This window comes from Phacochoerus africanus, chromosome 1 (assembly GCF_016906955.1).
Source record: "Phacochoerus africanus isolate WHEZ1 chromosome 1, ROS_Pafr_v1, whole genome shotgun sequence".
Taxonomy (NCBI): domain Eukaryota; kingdom Metazoa; phylum Chordata; class Mammalia; order Artiodactyla; family Suidae; genus Phacochoerus; species Phacochoerus africanus.
Genome location: NC_062544.1, coordinates 120,388,176 through 120,408,900, shown reverse-complemented (window position 1 = coordinate 120,408,900; position 20,725 = coordinate 120,388,176). Strand labels below are relative to the sequence as shown.

General features: G+C 42.1%; 1 protein-coding gene across 9 annotated transcripts in view; it reads right to left on the bottom strand.

Annotated features, from left to right (window-relative positions):
• PXK (PX domain containing serine/threonine kinase like) overlaps positions 1–20,725 on the bottom strand; it is an 81,818-nt gene that overhangs the window by 15,216 nt on the left and 45,877 nt on the right. For all 9 annotated transcript variants that reach the window (XM_047778083.1, XM_047778075.1, XM_047778091.1 and 6 more), the window contains exons 6-15: positions 20,518–20,591; positions 19,641–19,715; positions 15,266–15,370; positions 14,097–14,198; positions 12,485–12,646; positions 11,936–12,053; positions 10,618–10,696; positions 8,051–8,099; positions 716–793; positions 97–183 (exon numbers count right to left, since the gene is read on the bottom strand). In XM_047778083.1, the coding sequence (XP_047634039.1) occupies positions 97–183; positions 716–793; positions 8,051–8,099; positions 10,618–10,696; positions 11,936–12,053; positions 12,485–12,646; positions 14,097–14,198; positions 15,266–15,370; positions 19,641–19,715; positions 20,518–20,591 (929 nt within the window). The remainder of the gene's footprint in view (positions 1–96; positions 184–715; positions 794–8,050; positions 8,100–10,617; positions 10,697–11,935; positions 12,054–12,484; positions 12,647–14,096; positions 14,199–15,265; positions 15,371–19,640; positions 19,716–20,517; positions 20,592–20,725) is intronic.

Here is a 20,725-nt window from a genome sequence, read left to right as displayed (position 1 = left end):
ATCTGTCATTAACTAAACATGCACCATTAACCTAGAACTTTCTTTACATATAGTCAAGAATTCAAAAGAAAGAATTCAGAGAGACACCAGGCTTACCTTTCGAGCTAAAATCTTCCTCTTTTTTCTTTCTTCTTCAGATCCGTGGTGAGACTGAGCTCTTGTCAGTCTCCGGTGCTGGTGGATCTTCAAGAGACCACAATACACCACACATGTAAGTAGAGTCTACACTAATGAAAATCTCTAACATGTTTTGCCAAATCAAATTGTGTGGCTGAAAAAAATCTTTCCTTGCTCAGCCCATCTGCCTCCAAGCTTGGGTCTGGATGTCTGGGAGAAGAGCATGCCAGTAGAAGAGCCTCCCCTTTCCCTCCAGCTCCTTCCTGCCTTTCTCCCTTTTACAGAAGATGAGTGCAATCCCTAGCACCTCAGAGCATGGAGCATGCATGCCCCATCAACACCCAATCCACCCTGAGCAAAAGGAATAACCACACTCTGGGGACATGTTTGCTTCCCCCAGAAGCTGAGCTCCTTCAGGACAGGACTGTGACGTACTCAGCTTTCTCGCATCATTGAACCCAGAGCCTGGTCCAGAGCAAGTACACGAGAAACCTTTCTAAAATGAACACTTAGTTAAAAGAACATCACTGTCAATAGCATGGCAGAGGACGGGGACACTAAAAGATCAGAAGGCAACGAGGGGCTATTAGCAACTTACCTGTTTCTGTTCTTCAATTAGTCTCTTTTCTATACACTCTTTGGCAATTCTCAATGCCTCTTTTAACTTTGTGGGGATCTAAAAGAAGAGAAAGCACATCCTCTCTTGAGTAAAATGGCTGGAGATTCTCTCAGGTCCTGCTCTGAGTGAAGGAACAGCTGGTTATCGAGGAGGAGGACATCTGGAATGAAATCAGTTCCAAGCTGGCCACTCGAATCCTACCCTGGCCACTTCTGGTATCCCCGACACACTCACCGCCTTAGCATATTTTAGCAATAAATATATAAAACTAATGCATAAAGTGGTGAGCACAGCTGCCTTCTAAATTACCTTGAAAAATAAGATCAAAATTGGAGGCCTCACAGTTCGTGATCTCAAAATATAATACAAACTACAGTAATCAAAACAGTGTGATACTGGCATAAAGACAGACACAAAGACCAATGGAACAAATTGAGAGCATAGAAATTAACTCTTATGTATATGCCCAAATGATCTTCAACAACGCTGTCAAAAGCACACAGTGGGAAAAGGAGTTTCTTCAATAAACAGTGCTGGGAAAATTGGATATCTACATGCAAAAGAATGAAGCTGGACCCCACCTTATACCATATACAAAAACTAACTCAAAACTGGATTTAAGATATAAATCTAAGCCCTTAAGCTATAAAATTCCTAGAAGAAAACAGGGAGAAAGCTTCATTATAATGGATTTTGCAATAATTTCTTGTACAGGACATAAAAAGCACAGGAAACAAAAGCTAAAGTAGACAAATGGAACCATATCAAAATGAAAACTTCTGCAACAACAAAGAAACAATCAACAGAGTAAAATGCCAAAACCCACAGAATGGGAGAAAATAATTGGAAATCATATCTCTGATAAGTGATCAATATCTGGAATATACAAAATCCTACATATCAAAAATAAAAACGTTAAGTTAACAAGTTAAAAAATGGTCTTGTCACAAAAAGTGGATCATACCACAATAAAGCTGAATAAGAATAAAAGATCAGAAAGTCAAAGAAGGTATTCCTGTTGTGACTCAGCGGGTTAAGAACCCTAACAGTATCCAGGAGGATGCAGGTTGATCCTTGGCCTCACTCAGTGGGTTAAGGATCTGGCACTGCTGCAAGCTGAGGTGTAAGTCGCATATGAAGCTCGGATCTGGAGTTGCTGTGGCTGTGGTGTCGGCCGGTAGCTGTGGCTCTGATTCGACCCCTAGCCTGGGAACTTCCATATGCCGCAGGTGTGGCCCTAAAAAGCAAAAATTAAAATAAAATAAAATAAAATAGAAAAAAGAAAGCCAAAGAAAAAAATGGTAAAGGACCTGATAGATATTTCTCCAATAAAGATGTACAAATGGACAACAAACATATGGAAAGATGATCATCTTAATCATTAGGGAAATAGCATATCAAACCCACAATGCGCTATCATCTCACACACATTAGGATGGTAACTATCAAAAAAACAAACCCAGCCACTATGGAGAACAGTTTGGAGATACCTTAGAAATCTATACATAGAACTTCCATATGACCCCGCAATCCCACTCTTGGGCATCTATCCGGACAAAACTCTACTTAAAAGAGACACGTGCACCCGCATGTTCATTGCAGCACTATTCACAATAGCCAGGACATGGAAACAACCCAAATGTCCATCCACAGATGATTGGATTCGGAAGAGGTGGTATATATACACAATGGAATACTACTCAGCCATAAAAAAGAATGACATAATGCCATTTGCAGCAACATGGATGGAACTAGAGAATCTCATCCTGAGTGAAATGAGCCAGAAAGACAAAGACAAATACCATATGATATCACTTATAACTGGAATCTAATATCCAGCACAAATGAACATCTCCTCAGAAAAGAAAATCATGGACTTGGAGAAAAGACTTGTGGCTGCCTGATGGGAGGGGGAGGGAGTGGGAGGGATCGGGAGCTTGGGCTTATCAGATACAACTTAGAATAGATTTACAAGGAGATCCTGCTGAGCAGCATTGAGAACTTTGTCTAGATACTCATGTTGCAACAGAAGAAAGGGTGGGGGAAAAATGTAATTGTAATGTATACATGTAAGGATAACCTGACCCCCTTGCTGTACAGTGGGAAAATAATAAATAAATAAATAAATAAAAGGCATAATGGAAAAAAAAACAAAACAAACAAAACAAACAAACAAAAAAACCCAGAAAGTAACAAGTGTTGGTGAGGATGGAAAAAATTGGAAACCTTGTACCCTAAGGTACAAGGCAGGAATGTAAAATAGTGCGCCAGCTATGGGAAATAGTATAGAAAATTCTCAAAAAATTTAAAAATACAATTACCATATGATCCAGCAATCCCACTTCTGGATATATATTCAAAAGAACTGAAAACAGGATATTGAAGTATACCGCATGTTCACTGCAACATTATTCATGATAGCCAAGTGAGAGAAGAAGCCCAAATGTCCATCAATATATGAATGGATAAAAAAATGTGGTATATACACACAGTGGAATATTATTCAGCCTTAAAAAGGAAAGAAATCCTATCAAATGTTTATAACATGGAGGACCCTTAAGGACATTACACTCAGTGAAATAAGTTAGTCACAAAAGGACAAATCCTATATGATTCCACTTACATGAGATATCTAGGGTAGTCAAAACCATGGAAGCAGAAAGTAGAACTGTGTTTGCCAAAGGGCTGGGGGGTAGAAAAATGGGGAATTGTAGAGTTCCTGTTGTGGCTTAGCAGTAACAAACTGACTAGTATCCATGAGGATGCGGATTTGATCGCTGCTCCTGCTCAGTGGGTTAAGGATCTGGCGTTGCCATGAGCGATGGTGTAGGTTGCAGAGGTGGCTCAGATCTGGTGTGGCTGTGGCTGTGGCATAGGCCAGCAGCTGCAGCTCCGATTTGACCCCAGCCTGGGAACTTCCATATACCACATGCATGGCCCTAAAAAGCAAAAAAAAAAGAAAAGTGGGGCGCTATAATTAGATGGGTCTCAAGTTGCAGTTTTGCAAGAAAAAAAATTTCTAGAGATCTATGACACAAAATTGTGACTACACATCACATGACTGAGATGAACAATTAAAAATGGTTAAGGAGATACATTTTACATGAAGCTTTTATCATAATTAAAAACAAAAAAAACCACGGAGTTCCTGTCATGGCTCAGTGGTTAAGGCATCCAACTAGGAACCATGAGGTTTCAGGTTCAATCCCTGGCCTTGCTCAGTGGGTTAAGGATCTGGCGTTGCCGTGAGCTATGGTGTAGGTCGCAGACATGGGGCGGATCTGGAATTTCTGTGGCTGTGGCATAGGCCGGTGGCTACAGCTCCGATTAGACCCCTAGCCTGGGAACCTCCATATGCTGCAGGAGTGGGCTTAGAAAAGAAAAAAAGGCAAAGAGACCAAAAAAAAAAAAAAAAAAACCCCACAAAGCTTGTTGGAACACACACACACCAACTCTAATTATATTTTACTTTATTTATTTTTGCTTTTTAGGGCCACACCCTTGGCATATCGAGGTTCCCAGGCTAAGGGTCTAATCGGAGCTACAGCTGCCAGCTTACACCACAGCCACAGCAATGCCAGATCCTTAACCCACTGAACGAGGCCAGGGATTGACCCGGCAACCTCATAGTTTCCAGTTGGACTGGTTTCTGCTGCACAACAACGGGAACTCCTCTAACTATATTTTAAAACTTCAAAGGGATTGTCTCTGTGAAAGGCTTATTCTCTGAATTTCACAAGATTTTTCCCGATAGGAGATACTGTTTTGGGGTTTTTTTAATGGCTGTAGCTGCGGCATATGGAAGTTCCCTGGCTAAGGGTCAAATTGGAGAGCTGTAGCTGCAGGCCTACGCTACAGCCATAGCAACAGTGGATCTGAGCTACATGTGTGACCTAAGTTGCAGATTGCAGAAATGCTGGATCCTTAACCCAGACTGAGGCCAGGGATTGATCCACATCCTCATGGACACTATGCTAGGTTCTTAACTCACTGAGCTACAATGGGTTAAAACACTCTTAACAAAAGCTTGGTGTGATTCTAATTCAATTTTTAATTTATCAGTTTTTCAAACCATGAGGTGTTCAGGTCTGGTAAACAGATACCCAGATCATATTGAACTTTTGGACTCTATTACTCTTTTTTTTTTTTTCCACTTTTTAGGGAGATTCCCAGGCTAAGGGTCCAATCAGAGTCAGAGCTGCCAGCCTACCCTACAGCCACAGCAATGCAGGATCCAAGCCGTGTGTGTGACCCACACAACAGCTCACGGCAATGCCAGATCCTTAACCCATTTATCGAGGCCAGGGATCAAACCTGCAACCCCATGGTTCCTAGTCAGATTTGTTTTCACGCACCATGACGGTAACTCCTGGACTCTATTATTCTTTTTTTTTTTTTCTTTATAGATAGACACCCACGGCATATGGAGATTCCCAGGCTAGGGGTCCAATTGGAGCTGTAGCTGCTGGCCTATGCCAGAGCCACAGCAACGCAGGAGCCGAGCCGTGTCTGCCACCTACACCACAGCTCACGGCAATGCCGGATCCTTAACCCACTGAGCAAGGCCAGGGATCGAACCTGCAACCTCATGGTTCCTAGTCGGATTCGTTAGCCAGCGAGCCACAACGGGAACTCCTCTATTATTCTTTAAAAATTTTAAATTTAAAAATGTTTTGAGTAGGTAGTACACAGTAATATGGTTCAAAACTCAGAAGGCATAGAAAGGGTACATGTACAATAAAAAGTAATCCATCTAGTTCCCCTCCATGGAGGCAACCAACATCACCAGTCTTTTGTGGATCTTTCCAGAAACAAAATGGACATACAAGAGATTTACACTGGCTTTCAAGGTCACAGTGTCTTTGCTGCAGACTCTCTGGCTTGGGGGAAGAACAAGGACTGATGATAATCTGGGCTGGACTACTAGGGTTGGAGAGAGCATATTTATTTACAAGGCTGCATACATTTCCTGAAGAATTTCAGTTTTAAAAAAATGAATTTAAAATTTTTCTTTCCTACTTCAGATCCAAAGAAGCTATTATTGTCAGAACTGCTCTGTTGGGAAAATAGGACAGAAGAAAGCTTCTCCCTTGCCTATAAATGTTCTGACCCCACCTTGTTTGGGGTTTTCTTTCTCTTTTTTCTCCCTAAATTTAATTTCATTGTAAGAGTATTACAAGTTCTTTGGGAATACAGAAGGGAAAGCAATTACCCTTCATTCTACTATCCCAGACAACACTAACGGCGAGTACTGAGGAGGGCCAGGCCCCTAACTAGGTGTTCACCTAGATTATCTCAGATGTCCAATAAAAATGCACAGGTTTTACTCACCAATTTTGCACAGTGAGTCAACAGAGACTCAAAAAGGAGGTACTTACCCATAGATCAGTGGCTCTCAAATAGGGGTGTCTTTGCCCCCCTCCACCCGCTAGGGGAAGGGCGGCAAAGTCTGGAGGCATTTGTGATTGTCACACAGTGTTGGGGAGGGGAATGGGAGTACTACTGGCATCTACTAGGTATAGGCCAGGGATGCTGCTTAACATTCCACAGTGCAGCCCCACCACAGAGAACTAAACTACAGGCCCAACTGTTAAATGTCACTGCTGAGAAACCTTGCCTTAGACAAATGGCTGGTAGCACAAAAGCAAAGTAAAGCAGCAACCTGTTTTTTTTTTTTTGTCTTTTGTCTTTTTTGTTGTTGTTGTTGTTGCTATTTCTTGGGCCGCTCCCGCGGCATATGGAGGTTCCCAGGCTAGGGGTCGAATCGGAGCTGTAGCCACCGGCCTACGCCAGAGCCACAGCAACGCGGGATCCGAGCCGCATCTGCAACCTACACCACAGCTCACGGCAACGCCGGATCGTTAACCCACTGAGCAAGGGCAGGGATCGAACTCACAACCTCATGGTTCCTAGTCGGATTCGTTAACCACTGCGCCACGACGGGAACTCCCAGCAACCTGTTTTTTTGGGGGGTTCCAAAGCCCCTGATCTTTCCCATACACCACACAACACTGCTACTTCTCAGGATACGTCTTTCTAGTTTTTATTCTAGACAGAGGTTTTTTTGCCCCCACGCCCACGACACACAATGTATTTTATATCCTGCTTTTTTCTCCTTAGCCCAAATAATAATCATTTTCCATTTTATAAATTTTACTTTTATTAAATACTTTTTTTTTTTTTGTATTTTAGGGCCACACTCAAAGCATATGGAAGTTCCCAGGCTAGGGGTCGAATCGGAGCTACAGCCGCCAGCCTACGTCACAGCCATAGCAACTTGGGATCTGAGCCGCATCTGCAACCTACACCCTAGCTCATGGCAATGCTGGATCTCTAATCCACTGAGTGGAGCCAGGAATTGACCCCATGTTCTCAGGGATATTAGTTAGGTTTGTTACCATTAAGCCACAACGGGAACTTCTGATCAGGAGTTCCTGTGTGTCACAGTAGAAATGAACCCGACTAGTACCCATAAGGTTGTGGGTTTAATCCCTGGCCCTGCTCTGTGGGTCGGGGATCCAGTGTTGCCATGAGCTGTAATGCAGGTCGCAGACGAGGCTCAGACCCTGCATTGCTGTGGGTGTGGTGTAGGCCGGCAGCTGCAGCTCCAATTCAACCCCTAGCCTGGGAACTTCCATATGCTGCATGTGCAGCCCTAAAAGGCAAAAACAAAAAACAAAAAAAACCCCACATTTTATCAAATAGATAAACTACTAACTGTTAAACTATTCTGTAATTGTATGATATTTAGATTGTTTTCAATTTTCCTTTATTTAAAACAAAGAATGCTGCCCACCATTCCTGCTCTACAAGGATTAAGCTACAATTTACTGCAACTGCCCATGGAGGTTCACTCTTGGAGGAATTCAGGATGGAGAAAACCCAGAAGCATTCTGTGCTTTGGACCCTAGATAGTTAAGATGCCTATCTAAGAAAGAATTTCAACGACACCACGTTCTTGCATCTGTTATACACAGAAAAGCACTAAAATCATTAACTTGAGAAGCCTGTTTTTTGTGATTAGCAGTAATCTTTTTATGCTTGACTATAGGTTTTTACCAGCAAAAATTTCATATATATCCTGGCTGCTCCCTTGCTTTGCATAATCGTTCCTTAGAGCTACCTGAGAGGCTGTCTCCCAGGCTACTGTCCTCAGTATGGTCCCCCCCCCAAAAAAAATGTTCTTAAGTGCACATTTTTCCTCAGGCTACACTTCTGATAAATACTGTACCATCTCTTTTTTGATTAAAATAGGACCAGCTCTCAGAGAAAACATTTATGTCACAAAACAAGAAATGACATAATTTGCTTTACCTTAAACTGTGGCTTTTCAGAAGTGGTTAGAAGAACATCACTGAATAATCTGTGAAGAAAAGAAAAAAATGAAAACATTTTTCGTAAACCAAGGGCACTCTGAGAACAGGATCAAAGCAGAATGAGACAGCTTTAGCCCCGCAAGTCCCCACTGCTCCCCCGGCTCCACTCAACCCACCAGTTCATGTTTATCAACAAACTCAGAGGAGTTTCTGGGCCACCCAAGGTGACCTCCAGAAACCTCCTCACTACCCCCACTGCCTCAGAGCTCACCGGAAGACTGGGTCAGCTGTGTAGGGTGGTGATTTCCCCACCCAGAGGAGCAACAGTCCTCTCATGCTATATAGTAAATTAAATCACACTTTGAAAAAAACTTATTATTTATTACATTTATATTTCAAATAATATATGTGATGGATCTTTGTAAACAGAACAAATGGTTTCCTTTTTCTTTCTTTTTTTTTTTTTTTGCCCCAGAGGAGGAGAAAATTTAAAGCTCAATATACTAAAAAATGTACAAGTCAATAAAAAAGAATTGTACTGACTGGAATCTAATAAAAAAAATAATTTTCTTCTAAGAAAAGTTGTGTTTCTCATGCTCTCTGAAAAAGAAATAGCAGCTTTTGGAGAATACCAATTCTCTCTTCAAGAGTATGTTGCTAAGAACAATAACAGGGAGTTCCTGTTGTGGCTCAGCAGTAATGAACCCAACTAGGCTCCACGAGGACATGAGTTTGATCCCTGGGCTCCTTCAGTGAGGTAAGGATCAGGTGTTGCCATGAACTGTGGTGTAGGCAGGCAGCTGTAGCTCTGATTCGACCCCTAGCCTGGGAACTTCCATATGCCTCGGGTGTGGCCCTAAGAAGCAAAAAAAAAAAAAAGAAAAAAGGAAGAAAGGAAAAAAAGAAAAGGAAGAAAGGAAGAAAGAAAGAAAACAATAACTGGAGGAATTCTGAACTGTTTTGGCTGAGACAGGTCCGAGAATTTAAATGGCTATTTGGGCAGTACCCTAATAGTTTTAAGTCAGCCTTGAATTGTTTCCCTTTAAAAAAAAAAAAAAAAATGGGAACTCCATCACAAGTAGAAATGACACGGTTCAGGTGCTCCCTGGGTGGCCTGGAGGTGGAGACATAACTCTCTCTTTCAAGGCCAAGGGTCCACTTACTTCCAGATACCACAGTTTTAACTGAACACAATTCACACCTCTCCAAGTGCTGTCTCTAGGCTCGATGAAGCCCAGAGGGTAGAAAGACTTCGGTGAAGGAAAAATATTTGGATTCACTTTAGAACTGGAAGACTGAGGGGGGGGAATGTAAGAGCTTTGAGGCTGTATTTGTGCAAATATACACCCAAGTAAATGAACGTGGTTACAAGCTGTTTCCTAACTACAAATACATTTGTTCTAAAAGAGTGTGTGAAAATCACTTCGTTCCCCTGACTAGGTCTACTTTTCCACGTTTACATATTTAGGGACGGTGGCTGGTTCAGAGAGGGATGCATCAGTGTCAGTCCAACATCTAGACGGTCACATCCCGGCGGTAAGGGCTTTCTATGGACAGCGCCCTCCCTAAACACAGGGAACTTGAAGTTACCACTGCCTCCTCTGAACTCGGGCTGTGTGTACTACAAACTGGCCTGCCTTGTTTCCCATATTATTGTTTCCTAATACCTCTGTTCACAAGGCATTGGGTATACTGTGGGGCACAAAGTACAAGCTGAATCAGTAGTAAATGTAACGAACATTTAATAAGCACCTTAAGTCACTGGCACTGTACTAGGAGTCAGCTCATTAAATCTCCCAACAGCTCTCTAAGGCAGGGACTATTATTATCCCCAATTGCAGATGAGGAAACTCATCTTCCAGAGGTTAAAGAACCTGCCCAAGGTCACAGAAGGTAAAGCTGGGCCCATCCCCAGGTCTGTCTAACTTCAGATACACACTTCTTAACCACTGTGCTGCTTTTCCATGAAGGAATAAAAACCGTACCCAAAGGAAAGGCCCCAAAGCACTATTTCAACCACCTCAATGGACTACTCACTACCCTGTTCAAGGGAGATATCCTCTGAGCCCGACACCCCTAGCACAGCGCATGTGCATGTCAGATGTTAGATAAATGATACACAGTGAGTAAATGAACAAACAGGTACGGGGGGCCCAGAAACACACTGCCCTCCTCCTAGAGGCCAGCCCTCCAAGGCCGGTGACCAGTGAAGGAACCAAAGCTGAGGGCCGCACGCTGAACTGAAACGGGGTCATAACGAGAGCTGCCCAAGTGGCCTCTTCAGTATTTCCCAAGGGGGGCTGCCACACATCCACTACACAATGCCAACACAGACACGGAGAGACGTGTGGGTAACAATGATGTTACAAAATGGCAATCAGACTATGGTGCAGAGGGTCATAGGGAAAGGTCAGGACATCAGCCAGCAAGCGACCATCAGCAGGCAAGTCACGCTGACTCTGCGAGGACCACCACTGAGTCTCTACTGGGACCAAACACCTGGGCTACCAGTCTGGTGCTCACCACACTAAGGAAGGTTCCACCCAAGGCGTGGGATTGACTTACGGCATCTGTAAGAGCCGGGAGACGGTAGGCATGCCATTTTTACAGGCTTCACAAGACAGCGTAGACTCCAACACGGCCACTTGAAATGAACAGATACACATTTTAGTTCCACAAAACATGCTGGCAAATCCACTTGGTGATGAAAAGTTTGACACCGCTTTGCAACAACTGTCTGCGTGCTGTTCAGGACAGTGTCAAAACTCTTCACGCACAGACAGATGGTATACATGGGGAGGGGAGCGCCAGCAACACTGATACTACCGATGACTCAAAAGAAATGGCTCAGGAACCACATGCTGACAGAAAGCTAAGTACATTTTGGAGATAATTGGAGGAAGGATTCCAGATATCATTCATAAATGTGTCTTCTCTTTTAAAAGAGAAGTAAACACTCCACAGAAGTAAAATTCTGAACCTGAAAGGCATTTCTCTGCTTGTCTGCTTTCAGTCAAAACCAGCATGGGAAATGCCAACAGTTGGTATCTCGCCACCCAACACCTTGTATGATATAAACAAAAGCAGCCAGATTTTCCTACTTGGAGGTCACTGTGCAGTTTCAGTTGTTCAAATTCAACCCAACGTCATCTGGAGGCCTGTTCCCTGAAATCACCTCATGTGACACAAAACTAGCACTGCTGGAGGGTTGACCAGCATACCCTGCCCTCCCGTCTCTGCTCTGGTAGGGAGTTCTCAGCTGGCTCTGGATGGGACGAAAGGGCCCCTGCATGAGTGCACAGCAGTCCCCACAGCCCTCCTTCCTGTAGGTGCCTACCACCCAGCCCTTGCTCGCCTCAGCCCCCTCTGTGGGCCAGAAGAGCACCTGGGTCCAACATGCCAGGTGTCTGCCCTCCTTTCTGCTTCTCCCAGCTCCGGGCCTGCCAGGCTTTCCTCTACCAGGTGTCCAGCCAGTGGCCATCTTTGCAGGGCCCATTCCAGCCTGCGTCTGACTCCCGACCCTGGAGTCTCCAAGACTGGCTTCGAGTGGCCTGGTCTTGGCTTCTCCTTCTGTATCAGACTTAGTCTGGCCCTACTTCTCTTCACAGCCTCTTGCTTCCGAGATTCAAATGCATGTTATGAAATGCTCCTTGAGGTTTCAGACAGCCTGACAAATAGACAAGCTATCTGAATTTTCAGTGAAATGTATTAAAGGAAGTTAATCAGATGACTTTTAAAAGAATAAGAAGTTCTGGCTGTGGAGCAGGTCGACTTCCTTGGGGCCCTCCCTGGGCCATGGAAAGGTGGGGTGGCGGGGTAGGCAGGTAGGAGTAGCTCAAAACATTTACAGGACCTGGAAGACCCCTCTGAACCCAATACTGACCCACAGCCATAGATGGTGCAGGCGGGAAGGAGTCTACAGGCACCGAGTCTGGCGGTCGTCCGTAAGTCATTTCATACAGTAAGTGGCCGAAGCAGTGGACGTCCACACTCTCCAGTGTCTGCGAAACGAAAGGGAGCAGCGGCATGTTTTGCCTTCACTTTGGCTTTATGAATCCCCAGGCTCGTGTCCTAGGCTTCCACTGAGAAACATGGCTCAGGGACAACCTCATTCGTCACTGGTCACGACAACCCAACTCTGAAACCTTTAGTAAAAGTTCACAAGGCGCTGCTCAGGCCAAAGACCTTATTCCTACCCTCCGTGGTTTTCCAATCTGTGATTCTATGCCTCCCTTGTCCCAGCTCCATCCCAGCGAGCCTCCTGGAGATCAGCAATGCTCTGTAGGAGAAACAGCCAATAGGCATGGCCTACCCCAACTGCACCTTTCACTGCTGAGTGCATATTTCCTACACTGGCAGATCATGGGGCCTGCCTTGGGGAGAGTTAATACCGAAACATGAACCTGCTGTTTCATTACTTTCAGCAACTTACATTGATTTTCCTGAATTGTGAGAAATAGGATCGGTAGAAGGAAGGGAGGCCCAACAAGGAATTCTCAAGGTCTAGCAGCCGGCAAGTGTCTCCTTCTAGCACCACATTGGAGGCATGAAGATGCCCATAAGGGAACCCTTTGTCATGGAGAAACTTTAGTACCTATTAAAGAATATGTACAGGTTACATTTCCCCTCCAACTCAGTCACATACAAGACAGGTTAAACTTTGTTTTCTAAATCAACACATTTTGAAACAAAACCACAGATTACTGGAGAAATTCCTAAAGAAAAATGCTATCTCCATCCATCTCTTAGGAAAGGGACTGGTGCTGAATGCTTTCCAGCTGTGAAAACGCAAAGCCAAGCTCCCTTATTTCCAAAGAATAAAGAAGCAGCCTGTATCTGCTTGGGGTTAATACCTTTGATGCCAAAAGCCTCTACTGTAAGCACTTTCTGATCCCAAGAGCCCACTTCTCTTTAGGGCAAAGATTCTCCTGCACAGATGAATACAACTATCATGCCAGTGCTTCAGCCAATTATTTGGGAAAAGGGGCCAAGTTGAAAACATCTCTAGTCTTGTCTTGCCTCAGAATATATTTTGGCTGTTTATTAATAGAAACACATGACAGCCTCCCACAAAACACCAACTTTTCAGGTGCCAATTAACAAACAGTGGCTCAGCCAGTAACAGAGATGCCTGGACTCAGCCCTGCAAAGATTTGGTGGACTAGAGCAGTGCTTGCCAAAGAGGTGCCCAGGACAATCCAGGATGAAAATATTATAACTTCTCTTTTTCTCTCTCTCTTTTTTTTTTCTTTTTTGTCTTTTTAGGGCTCCACCCACAGCGTATGCAAGTTATTAGGCTAGGGGTTGAATTAGAGCCATAGCCACTAGCCTACTCCACAGCCACAGCAACACCAGATCTGAGCCGCGTCTGCGACCTACACAGTAGCTCACAGAAACGCCAGATCCTTAACCCACTGAGCAAAGCCAGGGACTGAACTTGCCTCCTCATGGATACTAGTCAGATTCATTTCCACTGAGCCACAACGTGAACTCCTCATTCTTAACTTATAACATACAAAATATTAGTAGTAGTAGTACATTTATATAATGGCTAAATATATATAACATTGGAGTGGAGGAGTTATGCTTAAATTGTTTTCACTGATAGGAATGTACAATCCAAGAAGCTTGGTGAATGCTACTCTAGAGAGTGATGTGGGGAAGGCGTTTTCATGTTAGTTTTACTTCTGTAAGGGAGCCATATGGTTATGTATACGATATAACAAAAGCAAGAATCTTGGCACAAAGATAAAGATCAAAATTAACACAAAAACTGATATTCACACAATCAGACCCTAAATTCCAACAGCTAAGCTTGTGGAACTTGGTAGATCTAAATTACTGCCTTAGTCTCAAATATTTGATTTTTGGGATAAAATAGGACAAAGCCATCACTTTATAAGTGATCAGACAACTTAAACTATTCTTAGATATTGCCTGAGAACTTTCCAAAAGAATACTGTGATGCTGGGTAAAATTCTAATGCAACTTAAACAAAAGTTACCAAAAAACAAACAAACAAACAAAAGTTACATACTTCTTACCTCTAATATTTGCCGCCCATATGTTTTTATTTGCTGGAGTTCAAGGCCTTGAATCTTCTTAGGGTTACAGTACTTCCTTAGGAATGGGTCTTTTGGTTTTGCCTTTGGAAAGGAACAAAGAGCACATAAGAAGGCACTAGAAGGGTTCAATTCTACACATGACCTTCCTGAACAGGCAGGATGCTAAGAGGCCGGGGGGCACCAGATGAGTGAGTCCAGCTGGCAGGATGTCAGCCTCTACTAACTGTAGTAGTCTGTACAGTTAATAGAGGCTGACTTGAGTTCCATCCCTTTTCTAGTGAAGATGTTCCTGGCCTTGACCTTAGCTGACCCCAAGTCTTGTATATGCTTAGAATTCTTTGGTAGTGCTTTAAAAAAAACAAAAACAAAAACAAAAAAACAACAGCGTTAACTGTATTTATCATGTTGTATATTACATTCCTAGTACTTATAACTGGAAGTATGTACCTTGTGATTGCCTTCATCTAACCCCCTCTCCAATCTCTGGTAACCTCAAATCTAATCTTCTTTTCTATCAGTTTGTTTGGAAAGCTTCTTAGTATTACTTTCTTTAAAAAAAATTTTTTTTCGGCATTCTCATCACAGCTCAGCGGTAATGAACCCAGCTAGTATCCGTAAGGACGTGGGTTCAATCCCTGCCCTCGCTCAGTGGGTTAAGGATCCAGCGTTACCATGAGCTGTGATGTAGGTGGCAGGTAAGGCTCAGATCCCTAGTTGCTATGACTATGCCTTAGGCCAGCAGCTGCAGCACCAATGCAACCCCTATCCTGGGAACTTCCATATGCCATGGGTGCGGCCCTAAAAAGACATAAAAAAAAAAATACTCAAAAAAATTTTTTTTCCAGTTTTACTGAGATAAATCAACAATGATTTATTAAGTCAAAAACATAAACTAAAACTGACCTGAGAGCAGCCCACAATGTAATGGATATCATCATGGAATGTTTCAACCTCCCTCATGTGGGGAAAGGAATGCTCTTTAACCAAACTGGGTAGTTTCTATTGCTAAGATAAAAATAAATTCCAAATAAAATTAAAATTAAATCCTCAAGGCCTAGTTTCTGGAAGCTTAGGGAACCAAATATCAGTAATAGGTTCTTAAGGGACTTAAGAACTTCCTCATGACTGTGAACTTGCATCACAAGTACCTTGTAGATCAGGTCCTTCAAAGTTCCTTTTTCATTAAACATCCTAATTAACAATGCCGAGGATTCGTTAGCTGTGGCAAAGGTAACACGAAAGATGTAAGGATGCTGCCAAAAGAAAAAAGAAATTTACATTTATCTGCATCAGCATCTAGGCCCTTTTAGATCCAGGATCTAGTTATGCCAAGTCAAATGCCAACTTGATAGTTTAATTGCCCATAAATGCAGGATATTCCCTGAACACATGGCATTTTCAAGTTATTTAGATGACAAACTAGTAACTCATTTTTAGATGAGAGAAGAAGCATAAACAATAGAGACAGAAGGAAGTGGATAAAGGACGTGCTAAGCTCTCCACATGAAGGTATCTGCTCTGGCACGTGTACTATCCTGGTACAGTTCAGATGAAAGCATGCTATAAGAGAGGGAAAGTCTGAGTCTTTGGAACAGTGGTTTTAATAGTCTGCCTATGTAAATAGGTAAAGAATACAGTCAAATCCTAGAAGAACCAAGCGGGAACCAGGATAAATGTGCCTTTACTCAGAGCTTTGCTTAACATTCCACACTGCTGTTTGGGGACAAGCCAGGGAGTGACAGCCAGAAACAAGCAAAAGTAGCATCTTTGGGCATCGAGGCCTTTTTCCAGGGCAGCTAGCATGACTCTTCCCGTTCCTCTACTGGAGTAAGTGTGCAATAGGATGATTCATGCTGTCCTCTGGAGAGGGGGCCATTGACGTCAACCAAGTAGGGTGGAGAATAAGACGAATTATTTAATGACTGGAAGGAAAGTCCTCAGATGACCTGGAATTTTTGTTACATGGATCAATTGGCTTCAGGTATTACAATGTCCATCAGTACCATGAAGATTTAAACCCTTGGGAGCTGAGCTGTGCAAGGATTTGACAGGCAGGGATTGACTGGGTCAGGGGGTAGAAGGGTGTGGCTAGGAAAATGGAGTAAATTGATTATGAAGTTTCTCCTGATCATCACATCAAAATGTTGCTGCTGATATTTTAATGGCTTTAGTGAAATGTAATTTGCATCCCATTATAATTCACCTGTTTAAAGCATACAACTCAGTGGTTTTCTGTATGTCCAAAGTTGTGCAACTTCACACAATCTAATTTTAGAACATCTGCATTACCTCAAAAAGAAATCCAATGAATAAAATAAAAATCCTTGCGTCTATATTGACATAAAGAAGAATGAACAAGAACCTCTTCCTTACAGCAGAATGCCAGCTAATATATATAAGAGAAATGATGATGTTAGAAAATCTCTATGAATGCTAAAATTAGTGGATTTGATTAAAAAAAAACAAACAGGCTATTTATATAGTCCCAAAATATCTCCCTATAATTACTTAGTAATTAATTCTATTGACTCTATTTTATTTACTTTATTTTACAAAAATAATTGAGGATGGTTACAAATATTTCATCAAAATTGTTTGCTATGGCTTTTTTCAAAAAATAAGAGCAAAAAAACTAGAGGTGATCCAAATGCCTAAGTAGATTACCAGAGTGAAATGAGGTACAGCCAATGATAATTCTATGCAGCTAGCAATAATGACATGTATTTATTAACAACAAAATAGATTCACAGTACACCATTAACAACAACAAAAATTAGATTTTACAACAATTCGTATGGCCATTATTAGGTCTATAAATAATAATGCTGAAGAGGGTGTGGAGAAAAAGGAGCCCTCCTACGCTGTTAGTGGGAATGTAAGTTGGTACAATTACTATGAAAAAAAGTGTGGAAGTTCCTCTGAAAACTAAAAGTAGAATTACCATATGATCCAACAATCCTACTCCTAGGCATATATCTGGACAAAACCAGAAATCCGGAAGATACAGGTACTCCTATGCTCACAGCAGCACTATTCACAATAGCCAAGAGATGGAAACAACCTACATGTCCATCTAGAGACGAATGGATGAAGAAGATGTGCTATAGGAATTCTCCTGTGGAGTAATGTTAAGGATACGGCATTGTCACCACAGCAGCTCAAGCCATTGCTGTAGTGGGGGTTTGATGCATGGCCTGCGAATTTCCATATGCCACAGGTGCAGCCAGAAAAAAAAAAAGATGTGGTGTATATATGCACAGACGTGTGCGTGCATGCACGCGCGCGTGCGCGCGCGCACACACACACACACAAACAATGGAATGCTACTCAGCTATAAGAAAGAATGAAATAATGCCATTCGCAGCAACATGAATGCAACTGGAGATTATCATACTAAGTGAAGTCAGAAAGAGAAAGACAAATACTATATGATATCACTTATATGTAGAATCTAAAGTATGGCACAAATGAACCTATTGCAATACAGAAACAGATTCACAGACACAGAGAACAGACTTGTGGTTGCCAAGGGAAGTGGGGAGGAAATGGGATGGACTGGGAGTTTGGGATTGGTAGATCCAAACTATTACATTTAGAATGGATAAACAATGAGGTTCTACTGTAGAACACAGGGAACTATATCCAATCTCCTGGGATAGAACATGATAGAAAAGAATATTAAAAAAGAACATACAGGAGTTCCTGTCGTGGCACAGTGGTTAACGAATCCGACTGAGAACCATGAGGTTTCAGGTTCAATCCCTGGCCTTGCTCAGTGGGTTAAGGATCTGGCGTTGCCGTGGTGCAGGTTGCAGACTTGGCTCGGATCCTGCGTTGCTGTGGCTCTGGCGTAGGCCGGTGGCTACAGCTCTGATTAGACCCCTAGCCTGGGAACCTCCATATGCCTCAGGAGCGGCCCTAGTAAAGGCAAAAAGACAAAAAAGAAAAAAAAAAAAAAAAAGAACATACATATGTATAACTGAGTCACTTTGCTATACAGCAGAAATTGGCACATTGTAAATCAACTAGATTTTAATAAAAAACAATATGTATATAATTTTTCAAAAATTATTTGAAATCATGAAAAAATTTTTTCATAAAATTCTAGTAAAGTGACAACTGGACATTTTGAGGTTTTTTTTAACTTAAAAAAATTTATTATAGTTGATTTACAATGCTCTGTCAATTTCTGCTGTACAGCAAAGTAACCCAACAACTGGACATTTTGGTTCATACTCCTGGTTGGTTGGAATTACGGGAAAGTTTCGTTTTATTTTTGCTCATCTATATTTTCTGACTTTCTGAATTGTCTGTGCTACCTTCTTTTTTAAAAAATACATCTACTAAAAGAAATTTAGAACTGAGTGTTCACAGCCCATGTGACACAACTAATCAAACTCAAAGACCACAGCTTCTTTCTTGGCCAGGCAGCACACTTCATTAAAAGCTTGGTTTTGCTAGTTTAACAAGACACTTTTTTCTTTTCTTTCTTTCTTCCATTTTTTTTTTTTTTTGGCCATTTCCTTGGCATATGGAAGTTCCAAGGCCAGGAATCAAACCTGTACCACAGCAGCAACCCAAGCCATTGACGTGACAATGTCTGAACCTTAACCTTTGCCACAAGGGAACTCCCAACAGAAAAGACACTCTTCATATTCAAAAACGAACTTGCCAATCCAAGTGGACAGATCAGAGTAATTGTGCTTAGTCCATGAGTGACTCATTCAAGGGTGCTGCATCCTTATGCAGACCACAGATAGAACATCAATACTAACTCAATTTTCTGGCCAGATTAGTCTTTCCTGAAGAACTTTTGTATGCAATTTTTTTTTTTTGTCTTTTTGCTATTTCTTGGGCCGCTCCCACAGCATATGGAGGTTCCCAGGCTAGGGGTCGAATTGGAGCTGTAGCCACCAGCCTACACCAGAGCCACAGCAACGCAGGATCCGAGCCGTGTCTGCAACCTACACCACAGCTCACGGCAACACCGGATCGTTAACCCACTGAGCAAGGGCAGGGACCGAACCCTCAACCTCATGGTTCCTAGTCGGATTTGTTACCCACTGCGCCACGATGGGAACTCCTTTGTATGTATTTTGAAATATATTCATGGGGTTCACTGTAAGCTTTGGATTAGAATTCCTCATTCAGTTCACCTAAATCTGTATCAGTCCTGTTTCCTCAGGCTGGAAACAGATCTTTCAATTCACTGACATAAACATCCTTACCAAGAACAAGAGGCTTGGAGAAGTGGCTGCTTTCCTACACTGATATCTGCTTAAAACACAAAAACTGCATTTAAATTATCACATGTTTCATGGGTTGCGTTGAGGTCATGAGGCCATTTAAATGGCCTCTGGTCCCTGGGAGCAGGCCTGAGCACGTTCGGTCCGAAATGAAACCCACTGTACCTCTCTATATTCGAGCCTAGAGAGTATTTCCAGCTCTTGTGTCCATGGTCACCCACAAGAAAACATTGTGAGTCTGTCATCAGCCAAGAAAAAGAGAAGGACTTGTACTCACCAAACAGGAAGGCAGAAGCTTGATTAGACACTGAAAATCTTTATCTGACAGATACTTGTCAGGACCAAGGTCAGCCTGCAAAATGGGAGGAAATATCAGGATGCTGTCTTAATCATTAAAAGAAAAATTCCTTATTAAGTCTTTCTATTTTTTTTAATCTGTTCAAATATATATGACTACAAACCAAAGTTGAAAACCACATTAATTCTTGCTGCTTCATGATCATTCTGGAGAGACAGTATATAAACATACAAATATTAGGACTTGGGGTTCCTATTGTGGCTCAGTGGTTAACGAACACAATTAAGATCCATGAGGATGCGGGTTGGATCCCTGGGTTAAGGATCCCACATTGTGGTGAGCTATGGTATAGGTCACAGACGCGGCTTGGATCTTGCATTGCTGTGGCTGTGGTGTAGGCTAGCAGTTGCAGCTCCAATTTGACCTCTAGCCTGGGAACTTCCATATGCCACAGGTGTGGCCCTTAAAAAAAAAAAATACCAGGACTTAATTGTAATCTGACCTAATTCTATTAACCAAATGTATCACTAGAACTAAGTGATGGATAAAACAAAGTAAAGCTCAAGTATTTTCTTTAAGACAAACTGCCAGATTGTCAGTCCTAAGATGTTCCAGAGAATTATTTTAAGCTGTTCTTCTTTTCAGATGTTTACTACGGGATCAATTATAATCACATCAGTTTTTCCAAATACACAAACAAGTGATTTAAAATGACTCTCCTTTGATGTGGGACCAAGGAAGCCTTTAAACATTACTCAGAAGCACAATATAATTTCATAATTTTCTTGTCAATATCTGCTTTGATAAACCCATGTGAAGTCCTTGGAATGAGTCTGAAGCAAAAAAACTAGCTTACCCAGCTTAACACTAGCCGTTCCTTTGGCTGATTTTTAATCTTCATCAAGAAATATTTCTTCCTTATCCTCCAACCTGTCATAAAAGCAGAGATGTGTTTATAGCTACAAGATTTTACACCAATTGATACTTTACACTGACCAAGGAATTAATAAAAATTAAGTTTGTTAATATTACTCATAGCTATATAGGCACCAGTATATAACCAT